Genomic DNA, 16,051 nt, shown 5'->3' on the forward strand with positions numbered 1-16,051 from the left:
GGGTTTTATGTGTAGATAGATTTGGGATTTAGGTAAAATTAGTGTTAGATAAATGGTTGATTTAGGGTTAATTGGGAATTTAGGGTTAATTTGGGATTTAGGGTTAATTGTGTTAATTTGGGATTTAGGGTTAATTGTTATTATTTAAAAAAAAAAAATATTACACGTCATCTCATTAAATGACGTGGCGTGCCACATAAGGTGCTCGCCGGAGGGATGGTGGCCGGAGGGACGGGTCAATTTAGTTTTCAATAGTTTGAGGACGGTTTTCAGATAATTTTCCGGCGAGAGACGGTTTTCAAATCTCGCCCAAAGTTCAGAGACGGTTATAGTTTTTAACCCTTTTTTTTTTGATAATAAAGGGGGCGAAAGCCCAAAAAAACAAGATTACACCACTAGTTTGGATATAGCTATCCCAATTACATCATCCCTTAAATGGGGATATAGAGAGCTTATTGACTACTTGGCTAGAATTTCTTATTTATCCAACCTAAGTCAACCATATATAAAAACAAAATGACATTCTTGTGTTTGTCCCCTAGTTTAGGTATTTTCTTGAAAATATTACAGTTTTGTATTGTAGCATAGGATCTCACATTTTCATTTTCTTCTTCACCACTCTCACATGACAGCTGGTGCCTCCTCTTCTTCTTCTTCTTCAGCCATGGCTTTCCTCCTCCGTCTCAGAACAATCCACACTTTGACTAACCCTTCTCGTTCTCTTTCTCTGCTCCACCACCACCGCCTCCTCTCCACCTCCAACTCCGGCGCCGGCGACCTCCTCCGCCTGAGAACATTCCTAACTTTGACAACCCCATCTCAGCTCCACCGCCACCGCACTTCCAACTCCGTCGCCGGCGACAACCCCAACACCAACCAACCCTTCCTCTTCTCTCTGAGAAAAATCCAAACATTTCTGCTCCACCACCTCCGCCGCCTCTTATCCACCTCCGACTCCGGCACCGGCGACCACCCAAACTCCAACAACCCCTCCCCTTCCACTCTCCGAGAACTCAGGGAAGCTGTCAAATCACTCTCAGCAAGTGATTGCATTGTAGAGAGCAAAACACCAACCTATACCACCTTCTCCTTCGTCCCTTCCTCCAACTCCACCGCCGCCGCCGCCGATTTCAACGCCACCGCCTCGTTTAACCTTGATGAGAAGCTTCAGCAGATGAAAATGAGGGCATTGATTTTGGGGGAAAGGCAGATTACTGATCGCCAGCGCTTGTGGAAGCTGAAGGAGTCAAGAATCGAACTCCGGGATGAGGTCCTCAAGAATCTCGCAAACCATATCAGCCTAGTGCAGAAACACAAGGGCCGCCGCGCGCTGTCGTCGGAGACACGCGAAATGCTGGTGGATGAGATTGATAGCATAATTGCAGAGCTGATGAAGTTCAAGGATATGTTAATGGAGTCTGCTAATTTGTTAGAAATGTTAACCGATTCGAGACTCGATTCGCTCAAAGAAATCGTGAAAAACTTGTCTGAGATTAGGGGCGATTTGCAGGATGAGGTGTGGGATGAACTGAATGAGGGGCTGGTGAGGTGTGAGCAGATGGAGCTGAAAGAGGCTGAGATGTTAGCCGTAGAGATTAGGCAGCAAATGCAATTGCTCATACCGCAAGTGCAGAAACTCTTTCAGATACGCCACAGCTACTTGTGAAGCCATGGTTTTTCAGGCATGGTTTTTAGTTTTTGCAACTAGTTTTCAGTTTTCACATATCAATTGTTTAAGAGATTAATGTTGTGTGATACTGTGATCAGGACATTTTGTCATTTTTACCAGTTTTGGGTTGAATTAATGTATGACAAATGGTTAATTTCTCATGCTTATTTTGTATGATTTTGGTTGTCTTTGCTCTTTTATCACAATTTGAGGTAGATAACTAGATTGAGAAAGAAATCTGGTTCAGGGAGTTCAGAGTACTATAACATATTTTTCAAAGTAACATCAATTTCATAACAAGGTTTAGACAAGGGATCAAGTTACTCTAAATTTTGGCTCTTCATTTTATTTTAATCTTAAGATCTATGGTTATCATTAGTCTTGAGACCCTCAGGGACTGTAACTGAAATTTGAAAATCAGAATCTTGCTTTACTTTTGGCAACTTGAGTACTTGACTACTGGAAAAATAATTTTGTTCCTTATGGGCTTATGGCTATTTGCAACATGTACCTGTCCTGGTAATTCACAAATAATGGAGATTGCAGCTATTAAAATTGGTATGAATAAACTTATTAATTCAAATGTCAAGTTTGAATGCAAATGAAGATGAATACATTAGTACAATTCATGCAGTATTTGATGAACTTGGTTTGAAAATTTCACTTATTGAGTTTCTGTTGCACAATTGGTTTAGATTAGTTGCTTGTCTATCATGAAGCTTGCCTGACTTTTTCTACAAGCAGACTTCAAGACCACTCAATGTTTCAGTTTTCATTGGTTTGCCTCTTGAATTATAGTACACACTTTGATTTTCTCAGTTAACTTTACTTACTTGTTTTACTGCAGGTCTTTTGCTATAGGGTGCATAGGGGGAACTTTTATAAACCCAAATTGTGTTCTAACTTCTAACAATGCTGAGTAGGATTTCAATCTCTATCAGGTTAAGTATAAAGGTGAATTTTGGTTCAAGGTTTATCATATTGTCTTGGCTTACAACACATTAATGTTCACTGCCTTTTGCTTTTTTGATAAGCTGTTTACTACCTTTTGTATCCTCCCTGAACGTTGAGGCTGCTGGCTTTTTCTCTGTTTAGTGTTTATTGATTTTGACTACCATTGAATGAAATTGCATTGCATTGGCCTTGCTCAAGTCAGTATTACAAGGGCATGCACTTAAATACATTGCAAAAATTGAAACACTGAACACACTGCGCATACCATAGTTCTATTGCTGTAGATCAGTGCAAGCTCTATCACCCTTTTTACTTGGACCTTAAATCCAATGGTATTCTCACACATTGGGTTTTTGAGTTCTCGACAATAATCCCAACTTTTATTTCGGGGAATTGTTTTTTGCACACCCTCTTTTTTACTATTTACACTTATTCCCTTTAAAATTATAAATTAAAAACATGAAATTAGGGTGTGTTCATAGTAAAATGTGAGTGAGTTTTCCGATGTATCGAAAAAAAAGTAAAATGTGAGTGAAAAATAATTCAGTTTATTTTGCTGTGCTGTTTCTATTTTGTTTGGACCTTGGCTATTTTTGCTGTTTCTGTGAGTTGGGCCTTGAACCCTGTTTTTGTAGTTTTATGCTGTGGACTAAAAAACGTACTGCCTAAAACAACATGCTTGTTCTCACAACATGGTGATAGTTTTTTGACCAAATAAAAAACATGGTGATAGTTTGCAGAATTGCTATCGATTGTTTTCTGTTGGAATTGTTAATTATCATTGTATTTTAGCAATTACATTCCAATGCGAAAAGTGGGAAGGTACATAATCATGTTAATTTTTTTTTCTTTTTAACTGTCCACACATTGAAGAAAACAAACCATTGTGGCAGCATATTAGAGCCTTTTTTATTCCTGAATATCATGTAACGAAAATGTGATTTGGGTTAATGTTCATTATTTAATTTATTACGTTTTCCACATGCCCTGTACCTAGCCAAACATGACAGCAAGCACTTCAATAGAGTAAGATTTTTAACGTTACTTGGCATTTATGTTTTTCCTTAAACTTTTTTTTTTGGCTAACCATGGATATCATATCAATGAAGTGATTGATTCATAAGATAATAATAAACAAAAATATAAAGATAATAAAGTTCCTAATAATTAAAGGGGAATGAAAAAATTCAAACCATGAAGCAAACTCCATTGTGTGGTGCCACGTATCTGTCAATAATATATTCCAAGGCCATGGGTTGGGTCCTACCTTGCAACTCAGTCCTGACACGTGTTACTCCCAACTGTCCTAGGAAAACGGTATAAACTATATATTATTGATATTATATATTATTTTCAATTTTTTTTATATTTATACTTCCGGCTTTTCTTGATCAGAAAAGCAAAGACAGTGAGATTATGTGGTCAAACATCTGCCTTTTGGGTAAAATTATCCATCACAAGTTTTTAATCATTTTTAAAGCTTCTTTAAAATATTAATCATTAAAGAGATGAAGAAAATGACTTTCAGTGTAATTTCAATCCTTATTTGTCATTAAAGTAAGTACACTTATTGATGTATTCAAATCTTTACCACCTATGCTGATACGAGGAGATCTGACCCTTAAAGGCGTATAATAATTTTTATTATTTAAGAAATACTTATTTCTATGTTTTTTTTTCTATTAAATTACACTCGCAATTTCGACCCGGTCAGAGGTTTCTCTTAACCAAAGAGCTTAAATAATGATTTTTTACCACAGCGACCGACACTCGTTTATTTTTATGCGAATATGTCTTTTTTACCCATTGTTAAAATATTAATTAATTAAAAAATAAAGCAAATCTATCAATAAGAAGAAACCACTCACTAACTCCGTTGTCTGTCTCTTCTCACTGTCCAAACCATCATATATACACAAAAGAAACTGCTATAAGTCATAAACAACTCCTTCTGAGATCAGTTATCATCATCACTAAGCACAATATTCCTCACTTTATCTCTCTTTCTCAGATTCTCTTCATCAATCAGATTTCAGCAATTTGAGTCGCACATCCTTCAAAAATGTTCGTGAAGAAGCTCGTCGAGAAGGCTTCCATAAAGAATGTAAGTAACCCAATTTAATCTGCAATTATGCTTTTATCTTTCTTCTTTCTCTGCTCTTTCTCTGTAGTTTGTTCTTCTACTTCCCGAGTTACAGTTTTCGCTGAAACAACTATGAGTTCTGCCAATTTCATCTTCTATCTGTTCATTCAATTGATCATTCATCATCAATTTTATGCTATGAAGTATGAATCTGGATTGATCCTTTTCTTTAATCTGGATTTTCGGTTTTGTTTTCACAAAATAAATAAACTAGATAAAAACCTCGATCTTAGCATTGCAAGTTTGCAACTTAACACTAAAATCCATGGTTACTACGGAATTGTCACTTAGTCCTCCGAGATCTCGCTGCCTATATATTTAGCTTTTTCTCTTCCTAATTTTATTTTGAAGCTTATCTATCATTCTCCTTACACACCGGCCTCCAATGTTCGATTTATGAGTGTTGCGTGTCGAGTAAGGCTGATAAGAAGATATTTACCTACTTAATTTAATCTATGAATCTCGAGAGAATTAGCGTCGTGATTGTCGGCGCGCGGTAGAATAATTTAGGAATCCAAAAACTTTATTTTGAAATAGATAACGAAAACATGGTCACAGTAACAAAAACTAATCCTTAAATGTAGTCCCAAAGGAATTTCATAATATATGTGAATGAGAAAGAGTGAAAGACTTCAATACACTCTTTTAAAAACATACTACAATATGTTTATTTGATTGATTTATTTTGTAAAAATTCTAATACATTTTTTATAAAATTGTATTGAATTTTTTTAAAAATAAACCAATCGTTGCTACTGTCTGACTTTTTAAAAAATAAATCAAAAATCCATGGATTAATTTTTTTTTTGAAAAGGTGCTACATATTTGTATAGTTCAACCTGATTGAACATTTAGTCAGCTAACTTTGTAACTACTATATACAAGTGGAATTATGACTATTTTTTAAAATTTTATTTTGCTATGAAGATTTGTTTCTTTGTCCTGAAAAATGGATGTGGCATATGGAGTAAGAAGCCACGTGTACTAACTGAATTAACTATGAAATACTGACAAGAAAGAGGGGAAAGGAAGGATACAGTGTGTTTGAAAGAAATGGACAGGGTCGGTGGTATTTTAAATTTAAAAGAAAGGGCCTTTGCGTGTTCCTATTATATTGACATGGGTCCACCCAAGTCAGAATTATATTGTTAATGTTTTGGTCTAAGTCAAGTGGACCCAGGTTAGTGGATCATGTTAGTTAGCCCATTACAACTAGAATCCAGGACCCTAGGGTAGAGGGTACCACTGCCACACAGACCCACACATCACGGAACTATATATTTAATTCTTTGTCTTAAATTGTCCTTATTAGATAAAATGATATGTAAATATGGAAAATCTTCTCTGGGTGATGATGGTAAAGTGAATAAATAAAACTTGTATATATGTTTCTTTTTTGGTTCGAATGCTAACTCTTTTGAATGAAAAAAACTCTTTAGCCCCGGCCCTCTGCCACTTTAGTGCTCTGATCGTAAAAGTTGTCGTGTGAAGAATCAAGTCTAATTTGATGATACACTGTTGCATTATATCAAAACAGTTGTGGCTAAATAAAATGTTAGAGTTTATATTGAAAAATTAGAAGTTTTCAAGGTGGTGCTGTTACTTATTTCAACCCATTCCCAATACTTGTTAATGTAAGTGTTGGAAATTCACTTACATAATATTAAATTAATTAATTTCATTTCCAGGGCATTTTTCTTGCAAAGGTAACACGATCAAATATGATAATCAAAATTTTATGTGATATAATAGTATGCAAATTAAACATGAATCCCAGCCACAGGCTTAACAGGCAGTATAGCAGCAGCTAGAAAACTAAGCATTGAATTTGTGAACTTTGATGCAGCCTTCATCAGATGGGTTGAAAGCTAGTGATATAGATCCACGCCTTGTATTTCATCAAGGGGTACCATCGGATGGTGCCAAGTTCGCCTATGACACCACCCAGAAGATACTGGCTCTTTCTACAAGGTATGTTACCCTGTCCCATGTCTTGAGTCTCTTTTTAGTTACAGTGTTTAATGTTTCAATAAGTCGGATAAAATCTCATTATAGTGCATGTTTGGAAATTCTTGTACAATTGATTCTAACGCCATAGTCGATTCTGGGGAGAATATTTTGCAAGTAGCTAGAATTGATTATAAGAATATAGAAGTTTATCCAAACATGCTAGTATCACGAATGAATAATATATTACTCTCACTAGTTGATATTTCCTTATCAATTTTGTGTTAAAATCTACCTACCCTATGTGGCATCTAAGGGGTACAAAATTGCTAGTGTGTAAATCCTGGGAATGGGGCATACTATTGAAACTTGGTTAGATCATTGAATTGGATGAGTTTTCTTATGACTGAAACTGATTTAGTGAGCTTTTTACAAAGGGATGGCCGGATCAAACTGTATGGAAAAGATAATGCACAAGCCCTGCTTGAATCTAGTGAGCCCCTGCCTAGCAAGTTTTTACAGGTTACATGTTCCTTTCCTTTCATGGAAATTTGTGCCTTATCCATGCAAATGGACCAATCTCTCTATTGCTGTTGTAAAAAATATTGTCCCATTTTTTAGGAATATAAATTGTGCCTGTGAATTAATAAAACTGTGCCTTTTTTATGAATGCAGTTCATCCAGAACCAAGGCATCCTTTTAAATGTTACTTCCAATAACCAAATTGAGGCAAGTATACACCTGAACTTGCTCCCATGTTCCAATCTATTGTATTTTATTATTTTCTTGTTGCCTCTTCGATTCAATTTTATAATCTTCCACTACTAAGATTCACAATGTTATCATGTTTTTTTGTTATATTGTCCTAAAGAAATTTCACATTTAGGTTTGGGATATAAACAAGAAATTGTTGTGTGACATGTACATTCCTAAAGATGAAATCACTTGCATTGCAGTCATTCAACATAGCCTCTACCTGTAAGTTGTATGTCTGATTCGGAATAAGCTATCCAGAAATTATTATTTGAAAGAGCTCCAAAAGTTATGAGCATGTGTCTGCTCTGACAGGTATATTGGACATTCTAATGGTAGCATTTCAGTTTTGAAGCTCGACCAAGAACCATGGCGTATGGTTCAAATGAAATACACCATACCCCTTTCCGCTTCCTATGGTGAGATGCATATTTTAGTCTTCTTTTTTCCCTTTTCTTTTCACGGGTTACTTTTAAATCTTTGTAAATTATGCCATTTGGAGCTGGAAAAAAGAGAACTCAATGATATGATAATATTGTGATTTTAAGTTCCTTAATCATCTTTGCTTAGGAGATTCTGATGTGTCTGATGACACTATTGTGACACAAATACTACCTCAACCAGCAGCTGAAAGTAAGAGGTAAGAGCCATCCTTTTGGATGTTTCTAAATAAATAATTTGTTTTTTTTTTCCTTGAGCATTGATTTTTAAACTCAATCTTATGCAGGGTTCTCGTAATATTTAGAAATGGCCAAATAATACTATGGGATATTCAGGAAAGCAGAACTATTTTCAGAACTGGTGGAAATAAGTGGCAACCACAACACAATGAAATAAAGAAAGTGACTTCTGCATGTTGGGCATGTCCTTTTGGAAGTAAAGTAGTTGTTGGGTACAACAATGGAGAGATCTTCATTTGGAGCATTCCTTCTCTAAATACAGGAAATGGTTCTATTTCTGATAGTAATAGTCAAAACACTCCTTTGCTGAAACTCAACTTAGGATTTAAGGCAGACAAAATTTCCATAAGATCACTGAAATGGGTTTATGCCGGAGGAAAGGCTAGTAGACTATATGTCATGGGAGCTTCTGACTATGCAAGTTCAAAGTTGTTGCAGGTATTTGAATGTTTAGCTCAAAAAATTTAACAAAAGTTCATTTTAACATTCCTGTATCTATATCTTCCTGAATAATGATCTATTCCTGAATGGATTAGGATCCTCTCATGTCACTCTCACATGAGAGTGTCATGTGAAATTTCGTATCTATTTCTTTCTTCATATGTATTCAAAGGGTCCTTGAAGAGAGAGATAGACACAACATTTTAACATGACAATGTCATGTAAAGTTACCACGTGACAGAATCTTGATCCATTCCTGGACATTAATCTTTCTCATTTTGCAACAAAATCATGCTCACTTATTTTACTATGTGGCAGGTTGTGTTGCTGAATGAGCATACAGAATCTCGCACAATTAAGTTGGGACTTCATTTATCTGAATCTTGTATTGACATGGAGATCATATCACCTTCAGCTTCAGCAGACCAAAGCAAGCAAAAACAGGATCTTTTCCTTATTCTTGGGAAGTCAGGCCATTTACATCTATACGATGATAGCTTGATTGAAAGGTATCTGCTACAATGCCAATCTAAGTCTGCACCTTCATTTCCGAAAGAAGTGATTGTGAAGATACCACTGGCAGATTCGAGCATCACAACGTCAAAATTCATCACCAACAATCCCAATATGTTGCTGAACTCTGAAGATGAGGTAATAGGGTTATGAAACTATAGCTTCACTCTAGATTATTCATTCAGTTTGCGATCTTCTTCTATTTAAATGTATTGATTTGGATTTTTTTTTCTTTGGTCACTTAGTATTACATGCAGCTGGTTAAAAATCATCCACTTTTTGCTCCTGTTGAAACAAATCAAAAGGATGGGATGAGCAAATTTACTGGATTTTCAAAAGTTCAAAACTTGTACATAACTGGACACAACAATGGAGCCATAAACTTCTGGGATGCTTCATGCCCCTTTTTCACCCCAATTTTGCAACTAAAACAACAGGTAATATTTTTATCAGACACATCTTAGGCTCTCAAGTCTCAAGTTCTCTCTACATTGAGTGGCAAGAAACTATTATTTTATACCAAAATATTTGCTTTACTATCTTCCAGTTTATTGTACACAAACATCAGTTAACTTGTATTGTGTCAAGCAAGAAGTGGATTGTTAAAAAAATTTGTGTTTAGATTTTCCTTTAACAATATAGATTTCAGGTAGTCATGTTATATGTATCAAGTCATTGTTGACTTTAAACTAAAAGCAATCTGTAGTTGAATTAAAAGTAGTTATTTTCTTTCTGATGTATTAAAGATTTAAGTTAGCATTTACTTTCTCATCGTTATTTTTTTCATTTGATTTTCCCATCTTAATGCAGAGCGAAAATGACTTTTCATTAAGTGGCATACCCTTGACGGCATTATACTTTGATAGCAACTCTCCTCTTCTTGTTTCTGGCGATCAAAGTGGAACTGTGAGCTTCCTTCAATTTTGAATGCAGTAAAACGTGATAATTTCTTGCCTTTCACTTTAACTTATTTGTATCTATAATAAACATGATTTTCAGGTTCGCATCTTTAGATTCAAACCTGAACCATACGCCACAAACAGCTTCATGTCTCTTACAGGTATCTCAAAGCATGACTTAGGCATAGCTATCAAAAACTAGCATAATTCATATTTTAATTAGTACTGACTGTCATTTTCATTCCTCTTTTGCAGGAGGAACAAAGAAAGGGACGGATCATATAATTCAAAGTGTGAAGCTTGTAAAGGTTAACAGTGCCATACTTTCTATGAACATAGATCATAGCTCAATGCATCTTGCAGTTGGTTCAGATAAAGGATATGTGAGATAACTTTCATTCTTAATTTTTTTTTCCTAATTTGGAGATGTGTTTGAGCTCGCTGCCACAATATGTTACATTACGTTCCTTGTGCTTTTGAGGCCTAGATGATTCTTGTCTTAAATCTTTGCTAAATAATTTGTGCAGTAATGTTTGTTCATCCAATTTATTACAGGTTTCAGTTTTTAACCTGGATGGCCCAACTTTGTTATATTCAAAACATATTGCAAGTGAAATTTCGTCCGGCATCATCTCTCTGCAGTCCCTAACCTGCAGTTTGAATGGGTTTGACAAAAACATTTTAGCAGTTGTAACCAAAGATTCATCAGTTCTCGCACTTGATAATGAAACTGGTAACCCATTGAGCACAGGAACTGTTCATCCTAAGAAGCCCGCTAAAGCTCTATTTATGCAGGTGTTAGGTAAGGGGTCAATTGTCAAAAACTTGCTGATATAAGTGATCCACATGGTTATTCTGTTGAGGATCAATAGTGAGTTTTTTTTAGATGATAAAGGAAATGGTTGAAAATAGTAAAATTAATTCCATTTTTGTACACAGGTGGACAAGCTGAACCTATCGCGAAAAATGGAGTAGACTTGAGTGAAGGGAATCATATTGAGGATGCAACAACAAAGCAATTGTACATTCTGCTTTGTTCAGAGAAAGCTTTATATGTCTATTCATTAACACATGCTGTTCAGGTAATGCATGATTTACTTGTAGCCATAAGCAGGAATCATGAATGACAAAAACATTAGCTGATGCAGTGACACTTTTTCTCATGTTTCAGGGGGTGAAAAAGGTCCTTTACAAGAAGAAGTTTAATTCCTCTTCCTGTTGCTGGGCATCAACGTTTTACAGCCCCTCTGATATTGGCCTTTTACTCCTTTTCACTAGCGGAAAAATAGAATTAAGGTAATAGAAGGCTGATGTTTTTTTTTCTTATTATGAAAACATAATTTAGGTGTGTATACAATCTAGACATAGCAATGAGAATAATTTTTTTCCATTACTGGTCATGTAAAGTTCATCTCCCACTGTATGGATAAGGAAGGTAAAATCACCATCAAGAAGGATAGATCAAATGAAAGAGAATCTATTAATTATAAGTGAATATACCAAGGAAAACTATAAGTTAAATCATTAAGATGGATTCGGATTTAAATGATATGTCTTTAGACAAGATTAATGATAGGATATTATGGCAATTGGCATGGTTTGATCTATTCAGCCAACCTCACCTAGTGGAAAAGGAATTGATTTTTTACTGTTGTCATCATTACATGTCTTAGAAAATAACAGAAAATATTTGAATCAGCTTCTCTTTCCTCAGAATCAATTCTGACCCCCAAAAGCTATTCACAGAAACTTCTCCCCATAATTGGTTTTGGCTTTAAAATCAATTTGTAGAAGGATTTCCAATCATGGATTAGTTTTTTAGTGGTCTTACCAATATGATTTTTAACGTCGGCATTAGCTGTTGGTCAGCTATTTCAATTTTCATGGATTTTTCATTGTATCATTTGGAATTCTATCATTACCCAAGAAACAGGAAATGTGTTTTGCTGGGTAACTTAAAGCCAGTTCTTAAATTATTTCCAGTTTGCTAACTTCATGTCAAGCACTTCCATATGTGTGTGTCTCAATGATTTGATAAATAGACATCTGTCTCAAATGATAGGTCTTTGCCAGACTTATCCCTTGTTGTAGACACTTCAATTAGAGGTTTCACTTATTCACCTCCAAAATCGAAGTTGTCTTCTGACAGCCAAATATGTTGTTCATCCAGAGGAGATCTTGTTTTGGTATGAGCATATTTTTTACTAGCACAACAAATTCTATAAATGTTTGATTTTGAATTAGCCCAACTTCCATTTACAGGTGAATGGTGACCAAGAAATTTCCGTTGTCTCACTGCTGGTCCAAAGGAATATTTTCAGGTATATCACTAAATATAACATTTAGCTAGGAATTTTCCTCATGGGAAAGAGATCTAGATTCTTCTTTCTTAAACTTCATTAATTGCTGCTGAGGATGAAAAGTAGTAAAAATTCACATTTAGCATCACTTTTACATTTTTGTTGACATTGTTTCAGGATTTTGGATTCTGTTAGCTGCATCTATAGTAAAGAAATGATGCTGTCACAAGAAGAGCTTGTCCCTGGCCCAGTCATCCATAAGGAAAAGAAAAAGGTATGCGGTAGTTTTTAGTTTTAACAACAGCTTCTTAAACAAAATGTCAATATTCAGGGACAGAACCAAAAAAAAGGGTGAGCGGTTGAAAATTTATCACATTAAGAAAAATTAACAATGTTTAACAGAGAAAGTAGTATAAAAATAATTAAGTGGCAAATATAACATTAGTATACTATTTCTATCAAGGAAATTTTTCTTCGGGGGCGACTGCCCCAATTCTAATACATTTGGGTCTGTTCCAGTATCCATCATCTTTGTGACAAGAGGTGTTTAATATTTCTTTGTGGCTTCTCAGGGTATATTCAGCTCTGTTATCAAAGATTTTACTGGCAGTAAAGAAAAGCAGGTGCCCCTCATAGAAACAGAAGACTCTAAAGAAAGTATCCAAGAACTCGGTGTGATCTTTTCAAATGAAAATTTTCCTAGTGATGCTGATAATAATGATAACCAGACTGTTGATAAAGATGAGCTTGAACTGAACATAGGTAAGAAAGTTCCTAAATATGCGTTGCTGAATATTACATAGCCTTCAAGGAAGACAACAAAAATTGTCATTTGTCCTAATGAATTTATGGTCTGTTTCACTAATGTTATAAATCATTACTGCTTCCTAAGGCAGTTCTTCTGGTTTTAACATTAAGTGAATCTATCTTTGTGTGTGTGTGTGTGTATATCTTGTATTTTCTATCAAATGGATAATGAAGTTTGAGATAATCACTTTGAGGTGTTCTCCTTTCTTACTTTACAGATGACATTGACATCGCCGATTATGAGGAAAAACCTAAAGAACAAAGGATATTGGGTGGTCTCAACAAGAAGAAACTGGCTGGAAAATTTCAGGCTCTAAAAGGTTGGTGACAGTGAGTTTACTTTTATCAGTTTATCTAAGTAAGAACCGTGTGTTTAAAGATAAAATGGGATTTACATTTTCGGGAAAAAAATGAATTTTTTTTTTTATAAATTACTTTGAAAATTTGTTTAAATTGTAAGATAAGTTTTTGAAAAAATCATGCTCCTATGACTGCATGCAGGACATTAAGGATGCCTTTAAATCATGATAATATTTTTTTCATTTAGGGTGTGCTTGCGAGTTTTTAGGGGAGGGAAGGGGCAAGGCTTTGAGGGGAAGGGGAGGGGAGGGAAAGTGAGAGTCAAGGAGGGTAAGCTCTTCTCTTTGTTTGCAAATTCCAGTTTCCTTTAAAACCCCTCAATCTGGGGGAATTCCACAAAACAATTAACGGAAGGTCTTGGGAGGGTTTTCAAAATTCTCCAAACCCTTCCCACCCCTTTTTCTATACTCATAAACAAGGTGAGGTCTTCTTGGAAGTCTTTCCCTCCCCTTCCCTCCCCTCCAAAACTCAAAACTCAGCTCAGAACCACATCTTTAACATCTTTATGCTGCTTCTTTTCTAGATTCTCTATTTTCTTAGGGTGTGTTTCTGAGTTTTTAGAGGAGGGGAGGGGAGGGTAAGGGAGCATAAGCTCTTCCCTTGTTTGGAGTCCAAAACCCCCCAATTTGGGGGAACTAGTAAATATAACTAAGTGAGGGCTCTTGGAGGGTATTCAAAAAATTTCCAAACTCTTCCCCTCCTTCTTAAAAACTCAAACAAAGGGAGAGATTTTAAAAGCCTCTCCCTTCCCTTCCCTTCCCTTCCCTCCCCTCCAAAACTCAACTCGTAAACACACCCTTATATTAATATTATCTGTGTACAACCACAAAACTCTGGCAAACAAACCTTCATTCTTAAAGTTCATTGAAGTACAACTTATGAGAACAAGTAACATGAAATTCTGCATTTTAAATTTTTAATAACCATTGTATTTCCATCTGAATAGAGATGATGGTAACAGTGTTTTCCCTCAATGCTAGTTAAATTAGTTGAGCATCCAATATGCAGGAAAATTTAAAGAGATGAAGGGAAACATCCAGAAAACAGCAGGTAAGGAGGAGCCGCAAGATGAACAAGCAGGTTCAGTCGATGAAATTAAGAAGAAATATGGTTTTTCGTCTTCCTCCAATGTAAGTTTATACCTAGAGAGTGCATCATCTATCATGCATGACTTGCATTCTACTATATAACATTTCACAACTAAAGAACGATCAAGTGAAAGATGTTACGCAGGACAGAAATTGTTTTCTGGGGCATTTGTTATGTCAATGAGTCAATGTGGTTTCAGTGTTAAAGACTGATCATTATCAAGAAGCTTAAATTTACTATTCTATTATCTGCTGATTTGAGCTTTTCAATCATCGTGAATGTTAAGTCATTGAACTTTTTAGTGTCTGTTTGGATATTATTTGTGTAATGTGAACGGCTGAACGCACATTCATTTCAACTCATAAGAAGAGCTCTGTTCACTTGTTGTGTCGAAGTGAGTGCTAATGTCCACAAAGTATGCAAACATATTGGTGGATCCAATAACTTTGTAGATTTCAAGAAACTGATTGATACTATATAATGAATGATAGACTAAATAAGCATGCCATTTCCATCTACTTGAATGCATAGAACTGGTAAAGCAGTTGCAATGTGCAATGAACTTATGATACTTAGAGTTGATGATAATCTAAAATTCATAATTCACAAAGGACTTCATCTAGTCAAATATCAGATTTTTAATTTGCAAAAAAACAAAAAAATGCCACTTAAAAAAGTAAAACTAAGATAATTTCACATTTATTTCAAATTGTAATATTTTGTTATCTGTTCTATTGTTGTGGAACCATGCTTCAATAATGAATCCGGCGATGTAGGAAACAAGTGCTGCTAAATTGGCAGAAAGCAAGCTGCAGGAGAACTTGCAAAAATTACAGGTATCACTTTTGTTGATAATTTTAACTGCCTATACAATACAATTGTGTTACATGAATCTCGAAGTCGATTAATATTTACATATCATCTGGCAGGGTATCAACCTTCGAACAACAGAAATGCAAGATAAAGCAAAATCATTTTCATCATTGGCAAACCAAGTGCTCCGAACAGCTGAACATCAACAAGATAGACGAAGTTCATAACATAGATAGGTTGTAAAGTGTTTTTCATTTTTTTGTAAGAAGTGCAATTTTTTTAATATTTTGTATTTAAGGTTATTCTGTATTTTACATTTTATTATACACAGATGTTACCCATTGTTTTAGTTTGGGATTGATATTGAGAGCTCTTATCTTATGTTGGATCAAGTATTACAGGATATTTCCAATCTTACTATTGTTTCTCCTCGTCACAGAAAAATCTACCTTGCACTAATAGGAGCTAAAATCACTTATCTTTCCTAAAGTATACATGAAAACGAAGCTAAAATGGCTAATCTTAATCCAATGGCTACCAAATTAAAATTGGAGTGGATTTTGAACATTTAACTGACAAAAATTCAAATCCTTCGGAATTTTGATTAGCTGCTATTAGCACATTTTAGCATTGTTAATTGCACAATGCTGACAAATCCAATGAACAATGGACATTTAACTTGA

The 16,051-nt window shown here is 35.1% G+C and overlaps 2 protein-coding genes across 3 annotated transcripts; both read left to right on the forward strand.

Moving 5' to 3' along the window:
• The first annotated feature begins 562 nt into the window (after positions 1 to 562).
• Positions 563 to 2,783, forward strand: LOC130715895 (uncharacterized). Its single transcript, XM_057566041.1, has 2 exons — positions 563 to 1,682; positions 2,517 to 2,783. Exon 1 carries the CDS (start codon positions 626 to 628, stop codon positions 1,664 to 1,666), a length of 1,041 nt encoding a protein of 346 aa, XP_057422024.1. The 5' UTR covers positions 563 to 625; the 3' UTR covers positions 1,667 to 1,682; positions 2,517 to 2,783.
• A 1,750-nt stretch (positions 2,784 to 4,533) lies between these two features.
• LOC130714562 (uncharacterized) lies at positions 4,534 to 15,812 on the forward strand. Of its 2 annotated transcripts, none has more exons than XM_057564470.1 (24): positions 4,534 to 4,727; positions 6,613 to 6,737; positions 7,151 to 7,235; positions 7,389 to 7,442; positions 7,600 to 7,691; positions 7,782 to 7,885; positions 8,040 to 8,106; positions 8,194 to 8,584; positions 8,906 to 9,238; positions 9,346 to 9,537; positions 9,911 to 10,006; positions 10,100 to 10,160; positions 10,255 to 10,382; positions 10,555 to 10,801; positions 10,939 to 11,081; positions 11,171 to 11,295; positions 12,062 to 12,185; positions 12,262 to 12,320; positions 12,477 to 12,573; positions 12,872 to 13,061; positions 13,325 to 13,426; positions 14,475 to 14,596; positions 15,332 to 15,391; positions 15,485 to 15,812. In XM_057564470.1, exons 1-24 carry the CDS (start codon positions 4,686 to 4,688, stop codon positions 15,593 to 15,595), a joined length of 3,150 nt encoding a protein of 1,049 aa, XP_057420453.1. In that variant the 5' UTR covers positions 4,534 to 4,685; the 3' UTR covers positions 15,596 to 15,812. The 2 variants fall into 2 exon arrangements, with proteins under 2 accessions (XP_057420453.1, XP_057420452.1); XM_057564469.1 differs by having other exon boundaries at positions 4,535 to 4,727; positions 8,037 to 8,106.
• Positions 15,813 to 16,051: the final 239 nt, after the last annotated feature.

Source organism: Lotus japonicus, chromosome 4 (assembly GCF_012489685.1).
Source record: "Lotus japonicus ecotype B-129 chromosome 4, LjGifu_v1.2".
NCBI lineage: Eukaryota > Viridiplantae > Streptophyta > Magnoliopsida > Fabales > Fabaceae > Lotus > Lotus japonicus.

Coding starts and splice junctions, on each gene's coding strand:
- LOC130714562 (XM_057564469.1), top strand. CDS start 4,686: ATGTTCGTGAAGAAGCTCGTCGAGAAGGCTTCCATAAAGAAT. Junction 4,728..6,612: donor AGAAGGCTTCCATAAAGAAT/GTAAGTAACCCA, acceptor ACTTTGATGCAG/CCTTCATCAGATGGGTTGAA. Junction 12,321..12,476: donor GTCCAAAGGAATATTTTCAG/GTATATCACTAA, acceptor ACATTGTTTCAG/GATTTTGGATTCTGTTAGCT.
- LOC130715895 (XM_057566041.1), top strand. CDS start 626: ATGACAGCTGGTGCCTCCTCTTCTTCTTCTTCTTCAGCCATGGCTTTC.